The 26137-nt window shown below is 40.2% G+C and overlaps 1 protein-coding gene across 2 annotated transcripts in view; it reads left to right on the top strand.

The window, feature by feature from the left end:
• The window catches only part of INO80 (INO80 complex ATPase subunit), a 123335-nt gene that overhangs the window by 71722 nt on the left and 25476 nt on the right, over window positions 1–26137 (top strand). For both annotated transcript variants that reach the window (XM_045822860.1, XM_045822859.1), the window contains 3 exons: window positions 6078–6218; window positions 11375–11600; window positions 16051–16178. In XM_045822860.1, coding sequence (XP_045678816.1) covers window positions 6078–6218; window positions 11375–11600; window positions 16051–16178 — 495 coding nt within the window. The remainder of the gene's footprint in view (window positions 1–6077; window positions 6219–11374; window positions 11601–16050; window positions 16179–26137) is intronic.

Here is a 26137-nt window from a genome sequence, read left to right as displayed (position 1 = left end):
TTTAGGGCCTTTTAAAAATCTTTTACTTGCTCTGGCTGGCGTAGCTCAGTGGATTGAGTGCGGGCTGTGAACCAAAGTGTCGCAGGTTCGATTCCCAGTCAGGGCACATGCCTGGGTTGCAGGCCATGGCCCCCAGCAACTGCACATTGATGTTTCTTTCTCTCTCTCTCTCTCTTTCTCCCTCCCTTCCCTCTCTAAAAAATGGATAAATAAAACCTTTAAAAAAAAATCTCTTACTTGACATGAATGCTTGTCTGATACTATTTTTCTCTTTTGATGCTACATTCCTCTTAATTTCATTGTGCTCCACCCTGCTTAACTGGTGAGAATTTCAAGAAGGAAAAGTTCAAAACTTTCATAAATTTATTCTTGCATACCTCCTTCCCCACTGTGGGCTTTGGCTAGGGCTCTTTTCTTATATGGTTTTGCAGGAATTAAAGAATACAAGTCTCACACATATGAATCTTTTCTTTTTAATCTTGTTTTTTGAAAAATAAAGACAGAAACAAGAATTTATAGGAAATATACTATTTAGCCATCTTTTGGGGAGGAAGAACAGTTTTTATAATATAACCAGTCAGTGTTCTATTAAGAATGATGATTGACAGAAATACAGTAACACCACTGATTCCATCTCCCATCTCAGTCTCAATGAAACTATTGTTGTGGTAAGGGCCTACTTAGGCATCATACATGTTGAAAGCTTATATACTCTACAACTGTAAGCAAATTATGTTATGAAATTGGGAATATTTCAGATTTTGCAATTTAAAATATACAAAAGAACCTTAAGACTTTTTTTTATTTTGAGAGGAGTGGTGTGTGTATATAAGTTTTATTATTTTTAATAATTGTATTTTTATAGACTTTCTTTTTTATTTACTTTTAGAGAGGGGGCAAGGGAGGGAGAAAGAGGGAGAGCAACATCGATGTGTAAGAGATAACACTCACCCAACTGGGGATCTGGCCTGCAACCCAGGCATATACCCTGACTCAAATCAAACCAGCAACCTTTCGGTTTGCAGACTAGCACTCAACCACTGAACCACATCAGCCAGGGCTATGCAAAAGTCTTAAACACCGTTTTTTATTAAATGCTTAGAGAGTTTTAATTGACCATTGATGAACAATCCTGCCAACAGAAGTTTTCAAAAAACATTTTTGCTAAATGTTAATTTGCAACTACAATATCTATCTGTCATCATTTCCTTAGATCACAAGAGCTGCCAACACACCTTGTAGAAAGCTCTGGGAAACCACTCTGTTCAGGATTTTTCTGTATTTTATTTTCCCCCTTTTTGTTTGGTTACTTAAAATATCTTTGAAAATAGAATCCATATAGTCTAGCAGTAGATCTATAAACAGTATGCCCTTAAGAACAAAAACAAAAAAATCAATTTCTAAGTAATGACCTGATGTTAGCATAAGTGTTTTTTGGTTTTGGTTTTTAATTTTAAACAAGACATAAAGAGTAAAGTATGAACCCTTTTTAAGTGGGTAAGTCTGTAACTGAGGGGAAGACATCTGTGCGTTTTCTGTGCTACACTGCGGTAAGAAGTGTGCAGTTGCGGTGCCTGTCATTCTGCCCTACTTATTTTCTTTATTTTTTTTATTTATTTTTTATTGTATTTTTTTCTGCCCTACTTATTTTCACTTAAGACTTTTACATGGAGCCAAAAAAGTTACAAAAGCCTGACCTCACTGCTGTGTGCATATTGTGGTGCTGGCAGCTAGATGCGTATAGCTGCCAGTGCCTACAGTGTAACGAGACATTCAAGAGCATGAGGCAGGAACAATAGAATAGCAAAACCTGTGACCATATTACAACCAGGTCACGTCTCTTACAGTGTGACATTTTGTTTGTTTATTTGTTTCTCTCTCTCTTTCTTTCTCTTTCTCTTTTTCTTTCTCTTTCTCTCTCTCTTTTTCTCTCTTTCTCTCTTTTTCTTTCTCTTTTTCTCTCTCTTTTTCTTTCTCTCTCTCTCTTTCTCTCTCTCTCTCTCTTTCTTTCTCTCCCTCTCTCTCTCTCCCTCTTTCTCTCTCCCTCTCTCTTCCTCCCTCCCTCCCTCCCTCCCAGTTTGCTTTAGGTCAAACTGAGTAACAAAGTAGTGAACCTTCTTTTCTGTCCTATCCCCTCAAGCATCCTACACAGTGATGTTTAAGGTGTCCTTTGTGTTCTTCTCTGTTACACACTGAATTATCCCATGTCCAGCTGTGTCTGGCAGTTCATGTCATTTATGTGAAGGAAATGTGGGTAGTGTGGTACCAAGAACTATTTGTACTAGGCTTGATGGACCAATGTTAAGAGAAAATAATCTAGAACAGGATAGATTGAGCAAAATATGCTAGAGGTAGTCATGGTTTCTCTAAAGCTAAGGCTGTGTATGTTGAACATTTTGAGCCAGTGAATTCTTTTTCTAAATCTGGAATCATAAAGCTATAAATCATCTTGACTTAGTGACTTCCAATGAGACTGCCATCTTAACACAGATCATGTAAGATGAGTGAACATGTTCTAATTTGGGAATGACCACGTCTGGGAAGTCAGGGCTTTTTCCACAAAGGTATCACCAGTGACATATTGTGTTAAAAGGATTTCCTATAGTGAAAGTTGTAACCCTTTCTTACTAATAACTATAATGTTGATGAGAAAATAGTCAAAGGAAATATTTATTATTTCATCTTTTACCTTTGTACACTAGGAGTGAAGTAAAAAACAAAAAATAGGCTTTTGCCCTGACTGGCTTGGCTCAGTTGGTTGCCTGTGGTCCCACAAAATGAAGGTCCACCAGTTTGATTCCCAGTCAGCACACAGGCCTGGGTTGCAGGCCAGGTCCAGGGTTGGGGGCATGGGAGAGGCAGCCGATTGATGTTTCTCTCACATGTTGATGGGCGTGTGGTGTCTCCCCCCCTCATCTCCCCCCTTCTCTTTCTCCCTACCTTCTCCTCTCTCTAAAAATAAATAAATAAAATCTTTAAGAAAGAAAGAAATCCTTTTTTTTAAAGGCTTCTGTTGGTTTTTGCCATTTGACAATGCCTAAAATGAGGGTAGATTGAAGAGATTTTTGACAGATTGTTTAGTTACTTTTCTTTAGAAGTTAGTAAAGAATTAATAGTCTTTAGGTCAGTTACTGCTGCTATCTCTGCCTGGGCACCAGTGTAGATCCCAACTCACAGCCCTTGTACTACTACTAGTACTGTAGTGAGCAGTGGTTGCTAGACTTGTATCATCTCTTCTTTCCACCCTCAGGAGGGTCAAGAGGAGCTGCTGCTGATAATCAGAAATGCACTTTGGGAAAACAAGAAAATTTGCTTCATTTTTTCCTTTATTTGTGCACCATTAATAGAGTTTTTAAGTTTCCTTGCTATTCAGTGTTAAGTATTGGAAGAGTTGGGTGACACCCTGTCTAAAAATCTTCATACTCATCCTCACACTAGGCATTCAGATGGTAATGGACATAAATACATAGAGAAAGGGATACATTTCAATTTATTGGATTGGCGGAAAAGTTCATTTAGATTCTTCTGTACAATGGTTTTAGTAGTGCTTACTTGTCTTTAACGTCATTAGAAACAATTTTGTTAGATTGTATTGTGACAGCTGTAATATCAGCATGCAGTTTTTTAAAACTTATCAAAATCGGTGAATTTTTGTGCAGCCATTTTAATAATGAAGATGGAAGAAGATATGCAACATATTTGGCATATTATGCTTTATTTCAAGAAAGGTAAAAACACAACAGAAACACACAAAAAAGATGTGTGCAGTGTATGGAGAAGGTGCTGTGACTAATCAATCAAACATGTCAGAAGTGATTTGCAAAGTTTCTTGGTACTATTGACACTTTGGCCAGATAATTCTTTGCTGTGGAGCTGTCTTATGCATTGGAAGATGTTTAGCACCACCCCTGGCCTCTACCCACTAGAAGCCAATAGTAGGAGATAACTGACATACTCAGAATGTTCAAATCAAAATTCTTGGTGAAAATAAGAAATGTGTCTTTTATTTTACAGAAAAAACTAAATGGACTTTTTGGCCAACCCAATAGATACTAGCCAATATAAAGATGAGTACATAGATAATGTTGAAAAACTCTATCAGAAGCTTAAAGTTCTTTTGTGGGTAATAACAAGCACCTCAATATCTAGAGAAAAAGATCAAGCACAATAAAGCTACAAGGACCCACCATTGTAATAGTGTCATAAGATTTGCCTATAGTGTGTTTAGAGACCACTGAAGACAGCTCAACTCTGCTGGAAGCAGTTAAAGCCTTTCATTTTGTTCATGACCATTATTTAGAAGATGCTGATTGTTTCATGGAAGCAAATTATGATACACATGTCCTATTAGCTGGAGGTGGCTTCTCTCAAATTATGATCCTCAAGAACTCATTTACTTTGGGAGAAGATATGTAGTGAACAAAGAAGCCTTGGAGAGATTTGTTACTCTAAGTTTTTGGTACTGGAAGTATAATTATTATTCTCCCACAGAGGATGCTGATTACTGTTCATCTTGCAGTTTGTTTTCTTGACTTTACAACAATGTATAAATTTGACTTCATTGTGTATTATCTTCCTCTACATGGTTATTTATCAAACTGCCTTATTTAAGAAATCAGTAAAACAGAAATAATCATGAATGAAGATCCAACAATAAAATGTCTAATACTGAAGAAAGACCTGTACCTGCAATATAGAATACTGTAATCCCACTGACAAATTCTTTGTGAATATTCCATACTTTAAATATTTCATATGAATGGCTGAAAACTGAAGTTTTGACATGAGCTGTAGAGTCTTTGAAAATGTATTTTTGATACAGTAATGTGAATGAATTTTTTTTTGAGTGGTGGTCAGGTAGAAGAACTAAAGAGATACTGTTTCCTCTTCCTGACCACTTGTATTGATGTCACTGTATAAATAAAACAGCTAACCTTGCTAGAACTACACTGGACTATGTTAGTACACTAATGTGAGTCTAAACAGACTTGCCTTAAAGAACAACTTAGAAGAAATATTGTTGGTAATTGCTTTTGACCGAAGATGTGAGTTTGCATCCATGGATATAACAAATGAATCAAACTCCCCCCGCCATCCCGCCCCCCATATGTACCACCAGGCTGTCTATAAAGTATCCAGCAATGTAATAATGAAAAATAGAGACATTTGTTGAAGAAGATACAAGATAAAAGAAACATTGTACATGGGACAATGACACCTCAGACCCCTTCAAAGTAGACACATTGGACCTCACACAGTTCTCCCAATTGCTATCAGCTGCCCCATTGTATTTTCCTGAATCTCATCAATGGTCCTTTCAAAGGTGATTTTAGTTTGGGGGAAAAACCAGAAGTCACAGGGCACCAAATCTGGGCTGTAGTGGGCTAGTCACCTGGGTGATTTGATGTTTCACAAAAAAACTTCTGCAGGAGACATGATGCATGAGCGGTGTGTTGTTGTGATGAAACTGCCAGTCACCAGTTAGTTGCCCATAGCTTCGGCCTTCTGAATCATCTGAATGATTCTGCAGAGGAATGTTCATGCTTAATGCAAAATTTGATACAGATTCATTGCTCTACTCAGTCATGTTGAATGCAACAGCTACACAGTACACATGCTCACTCAATGGTGTCTACCACCCCCACTGACTAGTACAGTGAAGTCGTCATTGTTCACGCACTCACATTACAGTCTACTCTCCTTGGCTGCCAGATTACATCGTTATCACACAAACTGTTCTTGTTGTATTAACAATGGCTGGACTTTTTTCTGGACCGACTTCGTACATAGTGTTCTGTCTAATGAAGGTTTTGCTATCGCCATTTATAATTAACAGTATCTCTTCCACAAAAAGATAGAAATGATGCTTGGTTAGGGTACATTAATATAAAACCACATTTTGAAATTAGTATGGATTTTATCTACAGTATAAGTTGAGTTCTAAATAGTGTTTATTAGAATAATAATATTCGCTAGGAAGGATGTCTTTAAATCAGGTGTTTAATATGTGATATTTCCCATTTTGATTATATTAAATATAATTATCAATGGCACTAATCTGACTTTTTGTTTTATAGTTTCTGGTTTTCAGCAGCCACTGTAAAGCAGTGAGTGGCTACTCAGACCAGGTCATCCATCAGCGGAGATCAGCTACCTCCTCGCTTCGTTGCTGCCTGCTCACTGAGCTGCCATCTTTTTTGTGTGTGGCCAGTCCACGAGTAAGTGCCATGGGAGGGAATAAACAAAATACATGGTATTAAAATACATGATATTGGTATTAAAAATACTAATTTTCAGGGGATCCATTTCTTAACTGTTTTAAGCTATTTGGATCTTGAGAAACCTATAAATCCTTAGTATTTAGAAAGAGCATGCACACCACAGTCCTGGCTATCCCACGACAGCACTTCTCACTTTGGACTGTACTGGTTTGAGAATAATTGTATGGGTTAGATAGGAGTGTTTTTTTTTCTCTGACCTTGTCTCTGTTCTTGGTTCCTCTCATTTAGTCAGGGGCTCTAATCTACCATGGCAGCAAGCCATCTGTCAGGTGGATTAACACCCAACAACAGGGTCACAGACAGGGGGCTGTTTGAAAAGGAGAGGGAACCATTTGTCACCTGCATTGAGGCTTTTGAGGGGTTTTCAGAGGAGAGGGCCAGATTGGCAGGGAGATTTGATCTGGACTTGTCACCTCAGTACAGTCTCCAGATAACAAAAGGAAATATGACACTCTGGCATCAAGAAACTTCTTGGTCTGGTGTTCTCTCACTTTCCTCAGCAGTTCTGCCTGGGCTATGGTTCACAAGTATGTTTCCTCTGAAAAGTAACTGTTGTGCATTCAGCAGTCGTAGTCTTATTTATAGATGGGGGGTAGTTACTATTAGAGTTTCAACTTCAGGCAGTTGTTGAGTTCTTCCTATACCCTGTTTATCAAAACAGGGCACCCTGGTGATTGTTGATAGCATTACTGCAAAGGTTGCCCTTGGCACGCTGCAGTGGTTCACTTTGCTTACGTATCTTTCCAATCCTTACTGATCAGTGCCAGAAAAATCTCTTCCAACCTCAAAGAAATACATGATGGGAAGAGAGACATAGTAGAGAAGTGGCCAGACTCTGTGGGTCGAGCAAAGTTCAAGTTTCTGTCTTTTCCATCTCGTTTCCTTTTGCTTTAAGGGGCAACTTAGAGTTAACCAGAAGACTCTTAAGAGGCTGATATTACATACCTTTCTGTGTGTTTTTTGTTTGTTTATTTTCTCCACTCATTCTAGCAAGTTGACTGTTTTCATAGTTCTGTTCAAAGAAGGTAGAGCCTTTTGATTCTTCCTTAGTGATATTATTCTACCATTATTTACATCACTTTACAGCCTTACTTTATTAAGTTATCAAAGATCAGAATTGGCACAGGTTCCAGAGGAAAATGATGAGTGAAAATGAGATGATAGTATTGAGTCCCATTGACTCCAGCCTTCCTAGATTTCTTCCTGCTGGTGGTCCTCTATTACATGAATGTGATTCCCTTCCCACTGTCATCTTCATTTGATTTATATTGACTGTCCAGAATTTAGATTTTGCATGTTTCCAGTTCTTCCAAAGCATTCTTGGTCTTTGAAGCTGAAGCCAATATAGAGAAACTCACTGTAAGAAACATCTAAAGCCAAGTGCTTCCATGGAAAGTAGTGTTGAGGCTTCATAATTGTGTGGTTTCCTTCTCAGTCTCCTTACTGAGAGGCCTGATAAAAGGAAGTCTAGATTTTTAGAGTGGTATATCAGCGTGTTTTTACTTCTTGTATTCCCAGTGTTTTATAGAGCAAGTGAAAAGTGAACTGCCTTGAACTATAATGGCATTGATGGACATAACAATTTTGATTTGTACCATCCCAAACTCTAGAGCCAACCACTGTGAAGAACAGCCCCACTCTCCAAACATATTCACACATGGGCACCCCAGCTATACTTCAGAGTATTGTTTTCTGAGGAGCTAGAAGTCTAACTTGTTTTGTGTGGCGCTGCTGTTTCCCTAAAGAACAGTGAACAGTAGCCTGAAGAAAACTCTCATAGTGTATAAAGATGTGGTGGCAGTCAGGGAATAAGAGGAGGCTTTTATCATTTGACTGGAGTGCTGCTTTCCAGCGTCCTACTTGGCTTCTCCTCCCTTATTTGAAAGGTTTCTTCACATAACATGTGCCAAACCTGAAAATGGGAATAATTACATGATGGTTGTAAGGACAGGAAAAAGTTTTAAACATGTCTGAATATTTTATGCACATGTACACAAATTCTTAATCTTTCAGATCAGGCCTGGGGTATGAATAAGGCAACATTTCATGAAATACCTTAATTATATTGATTTCTCACCCATCTTTTTTTTTTTAAGGGTTCCCCTTTCTCCACATCCTTGCCAAATCTTTTGTTTGTTGATTTATTTTTTATTTTTATTTTTTAATATTTTATTTATTTATTTTTAGAGAGGGAAAGGAGGGAGGGAGAGAGAGAGAGAGAGAGAAACATCAATGTGCGGTTGCTGAGGGTTATAGCCTGCAACCCAGGAATGTACCCTGGCTGGGAATCGAACCTGGGACACTTTTGTTCCCAGCCCGCTCTCAATCCACTGAGCTATGCCAGCCAGGGCCTGATTTCTCACCCATCTTGATGGAGAGAAACTAATTTCCTTTGAGGCCTCAACCTTGGTCTTGAATTAGAATAAATTAATTTTCCTGGCATATGCTGTGAAAACTTTAGGGTCAGTTCAGGAAGAACTGTGCCACATTAAGGAAGGAATTATGGCAGCTCTTTTCTCATTAGCTGAGAAAATAATTCAGCAGGGGTCATAAATTAAGACCCTGGAATCCATCTTACAAAAAATGTAGCGCTTGGAGCGGTCACGCTTCCTAGAGCTGGAGCAGGGATATACATGTCCTCAGGAAGGACGCTCTGAATGCTTGTGGAGGCAGCCTCTGAAGATACCATAGTTTAGAAAGTTAATGAAGCAAGAAACAGGTTAGCTTATGTGGCTGATGGGAGTGTGCATTTTGATTTGTGGGGAGGAGAAAATGGTAGGTTATGCTTCATTTCTCCCTGTTTCTGAGCATTCAAGGAAAGCCACTTGTGTGGAGGCCATCTAAGATAGAGCAGACTTAGAAAGCAGGATTTACGTAGAAACGGACTTGTTTGCCCCCTTTAGGGCCTCATGAGTTTGCTGCTTACGTATTTACAACGTGACTTTCTATGATTCTGCATATATCTTGATCCAGGGCTCCTGCCAAAGAAGTTTATCAAAACATTAAAAAATATTTCACTAAGAACCGTGCCTTGCAAGCCTCCCAGTTTCAGTCCTGAACTTGGAAGGATATCAGCAAAATACAAATAGGAAAATAGAAAGTTTACAACTGGAAAAAGTTGGTTTGTTTTTAAACTACTAAGACTTCCTAGAAATGAGTCCCAGGCAGGGGAAACATTCTCCTCTGCATCGCTGTTCACCCTATTCCTTCAGGCTAAGTTTCTAGCTTTGAATTTTTCATCTTGAGACTGTGGGCCCAAAGTCTTGATGTATAATTCCAATATAAGTTCTGCTGCTCTTAAAAAAAAAAAAAAAAGCATTTATCTTTGTAAAATTGGCCAGTATTAGTCTCTCACAAATTATGCTCTACTTATCCAAGAGTGTGCATGTTATTTGATATATAGAACTGGTAATACTTCTGTAGTCCAGACTGCTGCTTCCTTAACCATTTCTATGGAATTAGCAGCAGTCGATTGTGAGGTTCTGGGACTTACACCCTAGATCTGGGGTCCCCAGCCCACAGCCTGTTAGGAACTGGACCACGGAGCAGGAGAGAGCAGGAGGTGAGCGGCAGGCAAGCAACAGAAGCTTCATTTGCATTACCATCCGGGCTCCACCTCCTTTCTCCCCCTCCACCACCCCCACACCTGTCCGTAGAAAAATTATCTTCCACAAAAGCAGTCCCTGGTGCCAGAAAGGTTAGGGACCCTTGCCCTAGATGGTAGGTGTCTACTCTGATCCAGCATCTGCTGGGCCACTGCCAGAACAAACCAAAGCAGATAGAGACCAAATTTTTATCTACCTGCTTTGTATTTCCGTGTTTATTTGCCTATGCTCAACTTTCAGTGGGAAAAATTAATAACTGGGAAACAAGACAAACTCCTTTTGGAGAGAGTAGAGGAGATATGAGATTACCAAAACCTTCTCCTAGTAGTCTGGTTAAATCAATTTCTGTGTGAGCCTGTCTGGGTTTTGGAGCTCTAGGGGCCCAGTTTGCTGTCACCCTCTGTAGTTTTGCCATCTGGACCGTAGATGGCACTACATGCTAGCCAATTCAGATCAACTTCCTCTGAGTCGAGTAGCGAGGTCGGTGGTTATTGGTAAATGATGCTCTTTCTCTGGTGTTGGTATCCTCTAGTCCCCAGCAGAGGTACGTTGCAGCTCCATAGTAAGCTAGCTGACTGTTTATGTACCCCATAGCAGCATTTTCAAGGCTCAGCCTAAGATGCTGGGGTGCTTGTTAAAAATCTAGTTCTGTTGGCTTCTCCCATCTGAATACACAGCTGCTTATTAGAATGGGAATAGACCAGAGATAGCTAAAGAAGGATAAAGCCTATGTTTCTGAATGGAGAGGAGCCTGCTGTTCTATAGGGGGCAGCATTTGAGTGTTGTTGCACCTGGTGGTGAGATAAGATGTGTGTAGCCTCTACCCTAACCAAGAAATGAATCTACTGCTTCTGGCAGTTGCTTCCCCACCCCCTCTACCAGCTTATGGCCTGAAAGAAAGATTCTCCTATTTTCCAAATAGTTTGTCATTCAGCAGCCTAGTCAGGGAAAAGGAGAAAGAAGTGTTGATAAACATGGGAGCTTTGCCACTAAATCATTAAAGATAACTTCAAATGCACCAAGCCAATACTCTGTAGTTCTTAATGATGACTAAACTAGCTCTAGTTCCTTTTTTGGCCTCACCAACTTATGTATGGCAAATGTAACTTTGCCAAAAGCAACATCCAGCAGCGATGGGAGGTTCAAAGCAAATGTGTGTGTGTGTGTGTGTGTGTGTGTGTGTGTGTGTGTACACACACAGGTATATATGAATGGTAGAATTGTTTCTGACCTGGTATCCCAGTTTATCTGTGAACTCCAGTGTTCTTTAGATTTGTTATAGGTTCATATTATAACAGGTTGGACTTTTACCTGGGAATGCTCTCACTAAATCAGTTATTAGGGAGAGTTTAGTTTGTTAGAACAGGGAAGGTAAAACTACTAGCCCAAGAATTATCCACATTAGTCTGATTTCAAAGTTGAGGTTCCCAAAAGGCTTAGTGGGTGTGGAAAATGTGAAAGAACCATCTCATTTGACTCTGACTGCAGGTCACCGCAGTGCCATTGGATTCTTACTGCAATGACCGAAGTGCAGAGTATGAGCGGCGAGTGCTGAAGGAAGGAGGGAGTCTGGCAGCCAAGCAGTGTTTGTTGAATGGGGCCCCTGAACTGGCGGCAGACTGGCTAAATCGACAATCCCAGTTCTTCCCGGAGCCAGCTGGAGGACTGTGGAGCATCAGGCCTCAGAATGGCTGGTCTTTCATCAGGATTCCAGGTGAGTCCTCCGTCCTCTTGAAATATGTTCCCAGCTTTGGCAAGGGGAGAACCAGGGAGATGCTCCATGTGGTGGTTTCAGATATTTGGAATTCAAAGTTTTAGGAGTTTCCGTTTCCTCTTCTGCCCTTAGTAACTTATAGATAAGTGTATTTAAGTAATTTGTGACTTGAGTAGAGAGAAATGTGTTTTAGATTTGTGCTTAAATACTCTCCTTTGATAAGCTTACAAATGAGAAAGGAATGCCACTGTTATAAAAAGGGGAGGAGGTAGAAATAAACGAGGTAGAAAAGGCACCAGGTTAAGTGAGTAGTTGTCTTGTGACATTACTGCTGGGATGAATGAGAATGTCGTCACTCACAGAAAGCCTAGTCCAAGTAGCATAAATAGTGTCCTGCACAAAGCACTAGAGATCTGACTGATAACCAGAAGGAAAACAGTGTGTTTTGTGCCAAAATGCTAGCAGATTCCCAGACCTCCTGGGGTCATGGACGTGGGTTGGAAGGGAACTAGGTTTTCATCTTTGCTTTAGTGAAACTACTTTTTTTTTAATGATTTTTATTTATTTATTTTTATAGTGAGGGGAAGGGAGGGAGAGAGGGAGAGAAACATGGATATGAGAGAAATACATTGATCAGTTGCCTCTCACATGCCCCCAGCTGGGGACCTGGCCCACAACCCAGGCACGTGCCCTGACTGGGAATCGAATTGGCGACCTTTTGGTTCACAGGCCGTCATTCAATCCACTGAGCCACACCAGCCAGAGCAGTGAGACTACTTTTAAGGAAATTGAACACAGGGTGTTCTTGTTCTTTGCTTACACATGGCAAACTGGAGCAGCAGCTTAGAGCCTCCATGTTGGTTTTGGTCGTTCAAATTCTCTAATACTTTGGTTGTATTCGTTTTATCGGCATGTAAGGGAATTAAAGTAGAACTAAGTATTCAAAAGAGAGAATCTGCTGTTTCTAAAAGATAACTGGATTCAGGGTTTAAGGCCTGGTTTTTTCATTTTAATGTTAACTTTGTCAAGTGTCAAGAAACTTGGGGTCAACCTGCTCTAGTAGCTTTGAGGATGCTTTGAACTGGAAGATACTGTTTTGGGTATATGAGAACAGTATTGTAAATGGCCTCATAGCTGACTTAGAACATGTGAAAGCAGTGCGTGAAGGTGAATGGTGGAAAATAAGTGGAAACCCAGAGTGTGAAGAATGTCTGAATACTGGTGGGAATAGAGGGATAGTGCGGTGTGGAAACCACAGAATCCCAGGCAGAAGATGAACACAGGTATAGAAAGAAGCAAGACAACACCTTATTTATTGTTTCTCCCTTCTTCATTCTGGCTACTGAGTTCCCAGTACAGGAGTAGAAGGCTTATTGCTGGCGCTGTGGGAATCTCTTGTGGCTTTTCCTGTTCTTTGAAAGAAAAATGGACCTTGTTTAAATAGCAGGAAGTGTCTGAGTTCTTTTCGCATCGATAAAAAGCACCAGCCTCACTGGCTGTTTACTGTGAGAACCAACCAGCTTCTCACTGACCCTATTGTGCTCTGTAGACTGGCTGGGGCAGGGCAGTGAGGCGGTGGGCAGGGGGGTGGGGCCTGGTGTCACTGGAACCTATATTTTATCTCTCTTTTTCTGTACTTTTACATTTTCTGTGTTCTGGAGAAGGTTTGGTTTCATTAAATTTCTTGAGAGACTAATGAAAATCTGGATTTCAAACATTGAATGTGTCTCCGTGTTTCACTGGGAGAAGGATCTACAATCCCTTCTAAAGTCTAGTCTCGTCTCCTTGGTAAGAGGAGATAATTATTTAATGTTACTCTGATTATAGTGCCATAGGACACATTCATTTCGTCTCTGAGCAGGATCTTACACTGCGGTCAGTAGGAACATGTGAGTGAAAAATACTGTAAGACTGTACCACAAAATTGTAGGAAAGATTACAAGAAAGTAGATCTGTTCATTTCAACTTTTTTTTTTTTTTTTTTTTTGAGCTCCTGTTTTAAAGAAGGGGCTGGTCACAGGTTTGACTTGGCAGAATCAGCCTGATTTCTAGGAAATGGTGCTCTTCTTGGCTCTGTTGCCTGCTTAGCAATAGGTTATACTCTTGCCCAGTGCTGCTTTGGTAGCTTCTAAAAACTGTGTCATGGATGCCAGGCCCAGAAGACACCGGTGTGTACAGAGAAAGAAGCCAGTTTTTCTTCATATCTTTTCTAAGGACAGATTCTGGAGGCTGACTTCCTCTGTCTAGCATGCTTACCAGAGAAACAAATCATTGTTCATTACTTAAGGGTTTTAAGGCCATTGCTGAAGTTTCTTCTTAGGCCTTCTCCTTCATTGCATTCCAAAGATATCCAGTCCGTCCACTTTCACCTCCCCTACCTAACAGGCTAACAACAGGGACTACTTTCTGCTGCTTCTCTCAAGTGCATGAAAGTTCTCTCAACTTAAGCCTATGCACATCATCATCTCTGAGCTTTCCAAATACTAGCATCAGTTCTTTCTGATTTGTCAAAATAAAGTAGATGTGGGAAGCAGGAATGTGTGAAAACCATTGAAGCATGATTTTAAGATGAATTGAAGCTTCTCAAAATTCAGACACAAGACAGATTTGTGTATGCTTAAATATTTGTGTTGAGGGAGTATATGTGAGTGGAGAGAAAAGATAAGCAGGTTGCAGAAATCTGATGTGGTTAGCTTAGTCCTGCTCAATGACTGAAAAATATATGGGCTTTCAATTTTTTTTAACCTTGCTATTCTTTTAATGAGAAAAGAAAGAAACATATTGTTTAAAATTGATTGGTAGCTCTGTGGGGATTATTTAGGCACTATCAAAATTGAGGGACCCTAGGGAGTCCAACTAAAGGAGAAGGGTAATTGTGACAGGAAGAAAACCTTAAAGTTGCTGTGAAAGCATTGCTGCCTCATCAGACTTGGAATTTATACAGGCCTCCTTGTGTCTGGTGCCAGAGAGAGGGCTTAGCAATCGCTTCTGTCCCAGCTGCAGTCATTTGATTGCGTTGGTAAGGAGACCAACAAAAAGAAGAGCATTTCAATAATCTAAACAGGACCAAACAAAGAGGCTGAACAAAGGTGTGTGCCACGGCGTCAGGGAGGGGTGGTGGAGGGAGAGATGTGGCCTGGCAGCGTTCCGAAGGTGGGAAAAGGCAGGCTGCAGTGCAGAGGAGTAAACATCCAGGACCCGTGGCTTTGTAGCAAAACAGAGTGGTTGATGATTTGTTATGGTGCTGTCAGCACATCCGTCCTTGTTCGGTTTATACAATAATTGTGCACTTGGCAAATAGTGGCAAGAACTAAGAAACGACCGTTGAGAACCTCTGGATTGCTCTACAGTCTGAGCAAAAGCCACAGGTTCAAGCCAGAAACAAAAGATAGGCAGTATGTTTTTCTCAACAGTTTTTTTTTTTTTTTTCACTTTTAGTGGTTAGTTGTCTGTGTAGTATCTTTAGCCTATCCCTCTCCCTTTTTGTGTTCCATAGTCACTTCCATATACACCCTTAAATCTCCCAGCCCCTTAAGCCTCCTCTCTTCCCCTCTTAATAACAACAATTGTTCAAGGCATGTTTATGGACCAGTCTGCAAACAGGAAACTCTACTTCCTGAAATGTGATGGGAGTTGAATGATACTGAATGGATAAGATGAAAATTTGTGAGTTAAGTATTCTTTAAAGATCTTTGGTTGAAATTATTTTTTTTAATGGGAAGAGGAAGGCGGCAGCACAAGTTAGTGAGTGAAAGCAGCTTCCATTTCACAGAAACCCAAAGCCAATCTTTCTAAAAAGCTGAACAAGCCCTATAGTGTCTTTATTGAATTACAGCTTAGGATAATGACCTTTACCAGCCAGCCTATTTGAAATCATCCAGGAAGAGGGAGTTTGGTTGTTGTGCCGGGGGGGGGGGGGGTATTTAAGGCAGAAGAGGGTACGTTTATTTTCATTTCTTGTTGTTTAAGTATCTCCAGGGGCAGGCAAAAGCAGGCCGTGTTTCTTTACATTGTCATGGTTCCGAAAGGTAAACCATTCAACCATAGAACTAGCAGAAACAAATATCTAGAGATACTACGGACAAAAAAACCAACAGGTTTCTCAGGTCACTTACAGCAAACATCACATGGACATCACTTTCAGATGTCCATGTGTACCTGCTGTTCCCTGAGTAAGGATTAGAGCAGGGAAGTTTTCAGATGCCTTTGTCTGATTAGGAACTGTCAGTTGGGAAGGAACCTACACCTCCCTCTTTCAGGATATTTCTTCCCAGAGCACTATTGGATCGTGATTTAATAGTGCTTTGCATTCTTCTCTAGAGTACTTTCTTGCTCTCATGATGACAAGCATCCTGGTTGTAGTAATTTTGGCTGCATACAGCTTTGCAGTGAGTGATTTTGCCGCTTCAATTAAATACAGTTTCCCCCTACCCCCTTTTCTTCTCCCTAGGCAAGGAGAGCCTCATCACTGACAGTGGAAAGCTGTATGCCCTTGATGTCCTGCTGACTCGGCTCAAGTCTCAAGGACATAGGGTCCTTATCTACTCCCAGATGACCAGGATGATAGACCTACTGGAGGTAGGAGAAGGAACCTTGGGGACCTAGGACACCTTGACATTTAACTTGTAGGAATCAGATGTCTCTGACTAATACCATTCCTGCTTAATGAGAACTCCAAACATCTTTGTGATTTTACTGTCTGTAAAGGAGGAGATGTAGTTTCTGGCAGATGTGAGAGTATGCAAAGGATTTCTGCCTCCTTGCTTATACCAATGAAATGGAACACTCCTCACTCCCTTCGCTAGGGAAGAAATTCCCTAATTTTAAGTAGATCAGAGCTTAGGAATTTCTTGAAAACTCCTCTGATATTGTATATAGTAAACAAGATTTAGCATTACTTCTCTACAGTGAAAAACCAGAAAGCAGTTATTCATCCTGAGTTAATCTAGTGGTTCTCAACTTGACTACATACTGCAATCTCTTGGGGAACCTTTAACAAATACGGGTGTCTGGTTCCATCCCCAGAGATTCTTATTATAATATGGGATGAGGTGTAGGTATCAGGATGTTTGTTTGTTTGTTTGTTTGTTTGTTTGTTTGTTTGTTTGGCATGAGGATATTTAAGAGCTCCTGAGGTAATTCTGATATGTAACCGAAGTTGACAACCATTGGATTATGGTGACAGATATAGCTATGTCTTACTGTATATTCTCTCTGCTTTCTTGTCTGAGTGGTTGCTTTGTTACTTGAGGGAGGAAAGTCATGGACAATGAAACAGTGAGGACAAATAATCACAAGCCACTAGAGTAAATCTTTGCATTCTTTGTGCAAGAATGTTGGGCCCTGACTGGTGTGGCTCAGCTGGTTGGACATCCTTCTGCAAAACAAAGGGCCACCGGTTCAATTTCCAGTCAGGTCACAGGCATGGGTTGCGGGCCCTGTCCCCAGTTGGGGTTATGCAAGAGGCAATCAATCGGTGTTTCTCTCCCTCTCTTTCTTCCTTCCTTCCCCTCTCTCTAAAAATAAGTAAATAAAAACTTTAAAAAAAAAACAAAGATGTTGGAAAGCTACTTGTCTAGAGTCTAAAGCACTGTCAGTAGTGTATAGATATTGTCATGTTTTTCCATGGATTTTATATATCTATGGCTTTCTATTCTAGCTCTGCTACTCCAGGTAGTAGTTGATAATAAATGGAAACTGAACCGTGATTATCCCTTCCTAGGAATAAAGGAGTAGAGATCATACCAGTGCAAAAGGAATGAGGGGTAGTAAGAAGGAAGAATTTTTAGGTTCTTTGGAAGCCAGGGCTGGCTTGTTGAATTTTCCAGTAAATTTATTGGAATTTGGTGGCAGGCTCTTTTTTTTTTTTTTTTTTTTAAATTATCTGGGAAGGTTTTTTTTAACAAGAGACAAATGATATTTGAGGTCAGTTTAATCACTACATTTTATGTTTAATATGGTATTTAGCTCCAGAATGCTGTCAGCAGGCCACACTTTCTGGTTTGTATTGTAAGTAGGGTACCTATTTCTAAAGGATGATGAATGCAACTTGCAGTCACTTATAAAGTGACTATTAGAGAGGTGATTAAGCCATTGTGTTTGGTGTAAATCTTGATTTGTTTCAAAGATCCTAACAGCAATAATTTAAAATAAAAGGACTGCCTACATCTTTAATGTTCTGGTCTAAACAGGTGATGCCACTAGCCAGAACAATGAGTTAACTTTCCCTCAGTGGGGCTCTTTTTGGATAAAGTGTACTTGCCGTGTCCTAAAGAGTCAGGCAAGTATAGATGAAATACTAATCTTTACACTGCTAATAATTATAGAAAAAGCAATATGTGAAGGATTTTGTAAGGGAGGGGGTGATCTTTCTTTTTAGGTAATTCTGGTAGGTGAGAGTGAGTGTGGATGGTTTAAATTTGATACAGTTCTACATCTTACTTCCTTATCCTGTATATTGCACACTTCTAGGTTACTTACAAATATTACTAAAATAAGTAAATCAAAGAATGAATGCATTTTGTTCAGAATGAATGCTATAAACCTTACCCACCAAGGTCGCTTCCTATCTCTAATCCAGCAGGGTTTTTTGAAGGAGGAAGGATTGAACTTTGTGGGTTGATTTCACAAATAAAGCAACTTGAAAACCTTCTCTAAATGTAGTTGCATCTCTCTATGGGGAATTCTGAATTGGGGAAAAGCAAATTCAAAGCCTGAATTTCACAACTGCTAACATTCCATAGCCATATGTATAACATGCATCTAGGATGCTGACGCCAAAAAATGTTGCAGCTGTTTGTATGTTTTACTGAAAAACTAAAATGAAACTGTTGCCTAGGTTCCTTAATACTGTCTCCTTCAACATTACATTTCCTAATTTTTGTCTGTTTATTTAATATTATTTACCCAAATCAATCACATTCTGTATTCCAAGAGGTTAGTCTGCAAATGAAATTTATTTTGTAGGCACAGAATTACAGTGCCCACAATGTTTAATATATGTCTGATCATTTATTGAAATGTAAATATATTGTGGATCTTAGGACAGTCCAGGATTAGGTCTATTTTTTTTTTAATCCTCACCCAAAGATATGTTTATTGATTTTAGAGAAAGGGAAAGAGGGGAGAGAGAGAAAGAAATGTTGATGTGAAAGGAGGAAATTGGTTGATTCAATCCTGTATGCGCCCCGACTGGGGACTGAACCTGCAACCTTTTGGTGTATGGAATAATGTTCCAGCCAACTGAGCCACCCAGCCAGAGCTAGGTCTACATTTTTTAACCTTTCAAAGAGTACTATGGGTTTTTCAGTCACTTTTATAATAGAATCTATAAACATTCACTAGAGTCATTTTGGCTTTAAAGCATGATCTGGTGCATGAACCCTAAGGGTCATGTTATGGAAAGGCCCTCTGTATAGCTGCTTTCCGTTGACTTTTTTTTTTTTTTTTAATACCTTGATCCTTGCCTTGCTTCTTTATTTGCAAAGTGTTGGGGGTTATTTGTATCTAGAATTTTTTAACGTTTTTTCAGATTCTCTTTTTCCCTTGGCATCCTGTTACCCTGCATGTCAAGGAGGGAAAGAAAAGCTTTCAGTAAAGCCAGAGTTAGAACTCACAGGAGGCATTGAAGCTCTCTTGTGAAACTGTAGAGCATGTCAGCATCTTTCATACAACAGCCTTTTGGGTTTTTTTATTCTGTGCTTTAACCTCGTCTGTCTGTCTGTCTATTTCTGGGTCTCAGAAGACAATAAAAACCCACATACTTCTATATGGCCAGGTTTCTATTTTATGGGAAATACTAGATGTGGGCACTTAGTATTTGCTCAGTATTTCCTAAAGTGATTGATAGCCTCCTTCTCTCGGACAAAAATCTGACTTTAATTTAAATTTCTTTGGAATATATCAGATCTTCTTCCAAATAGAATTCTGTATTCTGAAATGTTTTATCCTTTCCCGTGGTATCCAAATAGTTTTCTGAATAGGGGATAAAAAAGGAGACTGCTTAATTTTCAGGGCCAAGGATTTTTAGTGTGCCACAGGCAGAAATTAAGGACATAAATAGGGGAAGTTATGGTAGGTCACGTTATGGTAAATGTTACATTGTGGGTTTATTTTATATTTACTGAGTCACCTATAGGGTCTTGGCTGGTGAGCGTTCTATGGAGACAGACACAGCCCCTGTGCAGTTGGCAGTGTGGGTCCAACTAGACGTCAGACAAAACTTTTCCTAACACCATCCTTTTTACACTGGTTTGGGATGTTGCAGAGAGCTTTTAACTCCCTACAGATGACTTACGTTATCTATGGGTAGTCTCTTTTGAGATTCATTCCTATTGCATCAAGCAACTGAGTCTGTGGTTTAAGGAAATGAGCCTCAGTATTTTCTGTGCAACATAACAAAGGTTCAGCCAACTGGTGCTTATGTGGTGTGATTGTTAAGTACTGAAACAGACTAATCTTGAATTGTACCAGTATATGAAAATAGTGCAACTCAGAATTAAATCCAGATAATCCATAACTAATGATGACATTTGAGACACTGGGTTGTATAACTTGTCCAGTCAGCAAGTACTTCACTAGGAAAAGGTTCATCCTAAACAGATGTTCCATCATTTACACGTACACCAAAACATCTTCATTATGTTGATGAGATCAGTCCATAAAAAGACAGGGGTGCCCAAGGTCAACCCAACATTCAACCATGCTGACAAGCCCCTTGGGAGTCTGGCCAGGGCCAGGGGCAGCAGCCTAGAAAAGGACCACAACAACAATGACAGTGCCATAACATTTCACTTATTTTTTAAAAATAATTGATTAATTATGGCGGGGCAGGGATTGAATGGCCTTTTTAGCACAAGTGAATTTTCCCTCTTGTTGGGAGCAACAGGCTGCCCCAAACCAGAGTTGCATCACATGTGAGCTGGAGCTGGAAGTATGCCTGGGCCTCCTGGTGCTGCTTGTGGGCTAGGAAGAAGCACGGGCAGCAGCCAGGTTGAGACCTGGAGGCAGATGGGCCAGAGGACCCAGGCTCAGCCTTTCCTGTTTCCTTATTAGTCCTGCACTTCTCAGGGAGGAGACACCTTTCTCAACAGAGGTTCTAAGACTTTCCAGAGGAATACATGGGTCTCGCTTTGTGTTCTTCTTTGTGCCTCAGTTTCCTTATCTGTAGAATGGAGCTGATGATCCCTGTCTTGGGGATGGGGAGGTAGAAAGGAAGCTTCTGAAAGGATTTGTAAATTGTTGGTTGCCATACAGGAAGTGCCACAGTAGTGGGTGGCAGGGTGTGGGTGGCAGGACCTTTGAACGCAGGAAGGCTCAGCTCCTGTTTTCCACGCTGGGGACTGTCCGGCCCAGGGCAGAGAGTCCCCCAGCTTGGTCTGGAGAGCTGAGCCATGGCACTGCCTCCCTGTTTTTCCACATTTTTGGTGGCTTGGCTCCCAGTTCTGGTGGCAATTGCTACTACCTGAACAATTTCCCCGAAGGTGGAGATTAAATAGCTCTTTCTGGTTCTGTTAGTAATAATAATAATAATAATAATAATAATAATAATAATGTAGGAGGAGGAGAAAATAAAATATTAAGTAATAATTAATTAGAGAGAGTGGGAGGGAGGAAGAAAGAAGGAGATGTGAGAGAGAAACATCAATCCGTTGCCTTTTGAATGCACCCTGACTGGATGCGCCACAACCTAGATAGGTTCCCTGACTGAGACTGGAACCAACGGCAGCCTTTTGTTTTGGGGCATGAACCCAACCAGCTGAGCCACACCAGTCAGGGTTCAACTTTCTCATCAGAATCTTTCTCAATATAAATCCCTGCACCTGGACCTTCTTTGTTTTTTCTGACTCCTAGCATCAAAGAGCTCCTAGTTTCATGCCAAAGTGTTCACTTTAAATTTGACATAGAGTTTACCATTCCTTCTGGATCCTTTCTTGAACTCTAGGATTTAGATTTAGATTTAGAAATGATTCCTCCACTGTCACTGCTCATCCATATCCAAATCCTTTATGCTTTCATTTTTTTCTTGAAGAATACAGAAGTATTTTTATTTTTTCATTTAATGATGTAAAACACAAATACTGATGATGTTTTCTTTCACATTTACAACTCAACAGACTAGAACTAATTTAATCTCTGTATGGAGCATACTCTATTAGTATTTTTTTAAAGATTTTATTTATTTTTAGAGAGAGGGGAAGGGAAGGAGATAGAAACATCAATGTGTGGTTGCCTCTCACTTGGCCCCCACTGGGGACCTGGCCCACAACCCAGGCGTGTTCCCTGACTGGGAGTTGAACCAGAGACCCTTTGGTTTGTAGCCTGCGCTCAATCCGCTGAGCTACACCAGCCAGGGCTGTATTAGTATTTTAAAAGTTTATTCTTTTATATGAGGGGGTATACCCCCAAAATGGAATTTATTTATTTAAAAGTGTGTATTCTTACATGTTTAAACTTCAGTCACCTTCAAAGTACTCTTCATTTGACACAATGACAAGACACCTATCAAGACATTTTTTCCACTGCTCAAAACAGTTTTTGAATTTGTCTAATTCGATGCCTCGTAGTGCTTCTGCTGTTCCTGATTTCACCTCTCCTGTATCAGCAAAACGTTTCCCTTTGAGGACTTTTTTCATCTGTGGAAACAAAAAAAAAACAGTTACTTGAAGCAAGATTGGGTAAATAGGGAGGGTAGGGCATTGGGGGTCATGCCATTTTTGGTCAGAAACTGCTGAACATTCAGTGTGGTTCGTAAATCACATGGGCAGGTACATTCATAAACCACCATCATGAAATGGGCAAATGCATTGAAAGAGTCTCAAAAAAAAATTCACAGAAACCAAGCGTAGCATCTCTCAGCAACACCAGCTGGTACACTGATAGAGATGGGTTCCTGAGACACTCACATAGTGGGAAAGCCTGTACCTCAAGGTGTCCACCCTCCAGAGGTAATTCCTGGGTTTTTTGGGGCCCCACTTATATGAGCTGGCTTCTCTTAGAATTTCATTACCTTTGCGAGCTGTGATTCTGCACATAGTGGAAAGCTGGGTATTCTAAAATTGTCCCATGGAATGTAAAGCAAATTGGGGGTCACTGTTGACTAGCATTTTCATTAGATCTTAAGAATGCTAGAAGGACATGTGTCAGGTTATAATCATCCTATATTCTGTTTAATTCATTTCTTTTTCATGCCAACTGTGAGTAAGGCATTGTGCTAGACAGATGTAAATATGAGTTCATTGTCATTTTTGTCAGCAACGAATGCATCCTGTGTGTGTGTGAGAGTGTATACATATCACAAACACAAATAACTGTCAAGTGTGCCCTGATACTGAGGCCACAAATGAAGCATAACATTGCTGAACATAGCAGGGGGGATACATTTATTTCTTACTGGGTTGCTTAAGGAAGTCTTTACATAGACAGTAGCATCTGAACTGAACTCAAACAGAACATCAGCCATCAGGGAGAAGTGCATTCCAGACTAAGGAAGCCAGGTGTAAAAAGGCACAGGGATGGACCCTGGCTGAGTGGTTCAGCTGTTTGGAGCGTCATCCCATAGACCAAAAAGTTGTGGGTTCAATCCTTGGTTGGGGCTTATATAGGAGGCAACCAATCAGTGTTTCTCTCACTTCCCCACTCCCTTCCTTTCTCTCTAAAATCAATAAACATATCGTTGGGTAAGGATTTAAAAAAAGAAAAAGCACACAGATGGGAAAACAGAAGACGTTTGGGGGGACTAGTGCACTATGATTGGAGCATGCAGTATAGGAGAAAAGGAAATAACACAAGTAATGTGAAGGTAGATTATGGTGGGCCCATGAATGCCTTGTGATTAGGTCTTGCTCCTAAGGGCTCTGTATTAGATATGGGAGGGATGGCTGCCATATGTCATTCACTTGGTATGACTTACTTGGACAACAGAGAGGTTGTAATAGACATTGAGAGGAGCCTCGTTTTTTGCTGATGAATAGACCTCAGTGGTGGAAAGGGGCATGTCCAGGAAACTAGTTATACCACATCTGCAGGTTTATGGATCGTACTGAGTCTTTCCCCCCAAAATGTTTTATGAAAGTGAAATTGTGTTAAAATTAACATCAGAGGCAACTTTGAAATGGAAAAGTAGTCTCAGAATGGAAATTCATGTTGTAGGTATAGTATATATGCATTTTCCTTTATTTTTTCAAGTGCCCAATTATCCTCTCTTTATGACAGTGATGGCTAGGGGTTATGGACGATATGCTAAGGACCTTATGTGCTTCTCCCCCCACACCACCCCCATTTTTTTGCTAGTGGTGGTGCACCTCTATTCCATTTGAAAAGCAGCGGATGGGTTAAGCCAAAGGCTCTAGAACCAGTCCACCTGAGTTCTAATCCTAGCTCCATTACCTGCTGCCTATGCCACTTTAGAGACCTTACTTAGCATCTGTAAAGTGGGAGTAACAATAATAACACCTACCTTTGAGGCCTGTGGTGAGGAATAGATAAGCAAAGTCAGGTAAAATAAGTAGAATAGTGAATGTCACTTAGTAAATGCTCAATAAATGCTTACCATCATCATTATCACTGCTACTTTAAGACAAACCTAGTCCCTTTTATATTACACCATCAGGTATGTGAGGTTTGCTTTTATTTAGTATATTTTAAGGAGTTAGAAGCACTTGCTGATGCTATTTTGAGTTACTCTGATACCTCTGTTTGCATGCCACTGTTTTAAAGTAGAATTTATGGGTGTGATCCAGAACTAACCTGTCTTCTCAATTTGTATTCTAAGACAGTAGTTTTCAGGCTGGTGGAGTAGGGTAGAGGGTAGGAGAACTAGGTAGAGATTAAGCAGGTGGGGCACTAAGCTCCCTATCCTTCTTCATCAACCAGAATAATAATGCTTTTTACTTATTTTATGTTAGAGGGGTTTCATATAAGATTTTGCTTGGAAAAAAAATGTTTCAGTGCTTTAAAAATAGCATAAGGATATGTTATACAACAGTGTTTCTCAAACTTAAATGTACTTACAAGTAATACATTTTAAAATGCAAATTCTGATTCAGTCGTATGGGTGTGCACCTCTATTCTTAATTTCTAGCAAACGTCAGGTGTTGCCAGCACTGCTCATCTGATGGCCATACTAAAATAGTAAGATTCTACAGGACCCTGCCCTGCCTTTCCTCTGTAGTGGTTGTTCTTAACTGCAGGTATAGGGTATCTATTGCAATCATCTCTGGAGCTTTTTAAAAAATAAGCAGCCCAGGCCCAGCCTGTGTGGCACAGTTGGTTGGAGTATCATCCTGTACACCGGAAAGTTCCAGGTTTGGTTACTGGTCAGGACACAACCTGGGTTGTAGTTTTAGTCCCTGATTGGAGTGCATGCAGGAGGCAGCCAATCAGTGTTTCTCTCCCATCAATATTTCTCACTGTCTCCCTCTTCCTTCCCCCCTCTCTCTCTCTCTCTCTCTGGAATTAATATATTATAAATAAATAAATAAATAACCAGCCCAGGCCCTAGCCCAGACCTACTGGCTCAATACCTGTGATAGGTCCATGCACAGGTATTTTTTCAAGTCCTGGTTGAGGATCACCACTCAGATGCTAAGAGTACGTCTTGTCCATAACCCCTTTGGCAGCTTCAACAATTTTCAAAAATGGTATCTATTAGAACTTTATAGATCTCGAAATTTCCTAAATGTTAAAAGCCATAATTTTTATTTTATTAGCTCAACAGTATTAGAACTTACTTGGTTAGTAATTATTAATCCACAAAATTCCACTTGGGAGGACTGGTGTTCATATTTGTGTAATTAAAGGAGGATACTAAATTATGAGACCTCTGGGAGAGGAAGGAGGCCTACACTTGGTTCCTCTTCTCTCTGCTGCTTTAAGAGGAGCAAAAGGAATTCTTGTGACAAGTCTCTAGGAAATTTAATCATTCTGGTGATTATTTTCTAAGCCTTTCCTAATTACCAAAAGTGAACTTGAGTGAGAGACACCTTTAATTTACAGGGCGCCTAATGTAAGGAAGGACTGAGTAATGGTTGGTCTTTCTGTTCCATAAGCCCTCTTTAATGTACAGGTGAACTAAGTGTGACACAGTTCCTGTAAAGCACAGTAAAGTCATCCAGCAAGCAGTAACCACCCAGCAATGGTCCTCAGACATATGAGTAAACTACAGAGAGTGGAAAGATGACTGGGGATGTTGTGCCATCTTAGACAGTTTCTAATTAACCAGGTCTCCATTGCAGACTTTGAGAGGAATATATTAAGCAAGGTTCTTAAGATGAATCTTAGAAAACTTTTTGATGTTTTTGTTGTTGAGATAGACTTTTCTTTAAGATTGATTTTTAAAATAAATTTTCAAAACTGCTGTGAGTACTATTAAATCATTTGTTAGCATTTGTATTGTTTATTTTTCAGAGAGTGGGGAAGGGAGGGAGAAAGAGAGAGAACAACAACGATTGGTTGCATCTCGCATGAACCCGTACCGGCAACCAAGCCCACAGCCCAGGCATGTGCCCTGGCCGGGAATCAAACCAGTGACCTTTCAC

Source organism: Phyllostomus hastatus, unplaced genomic scaffold (genome assembly GCF_019186645.2).
Source record: "Phyllostomus hastatus isolate PE091 unplaced genomic scaffold, TTU_PhHast_1.1 phas_scaffold_501, whole genome shotgun sequence".
NCBI lineage: Eukaryota > Metazoa > Chordata > Mammalia > Chiroptera > Phyllostomidae > Phyllostomus > Phyllostomus hastatus.
Note: the sequence above shows the minus strand (reverse complement) of the source record. Positions and strands in the feature narration are given on the sequence as shown.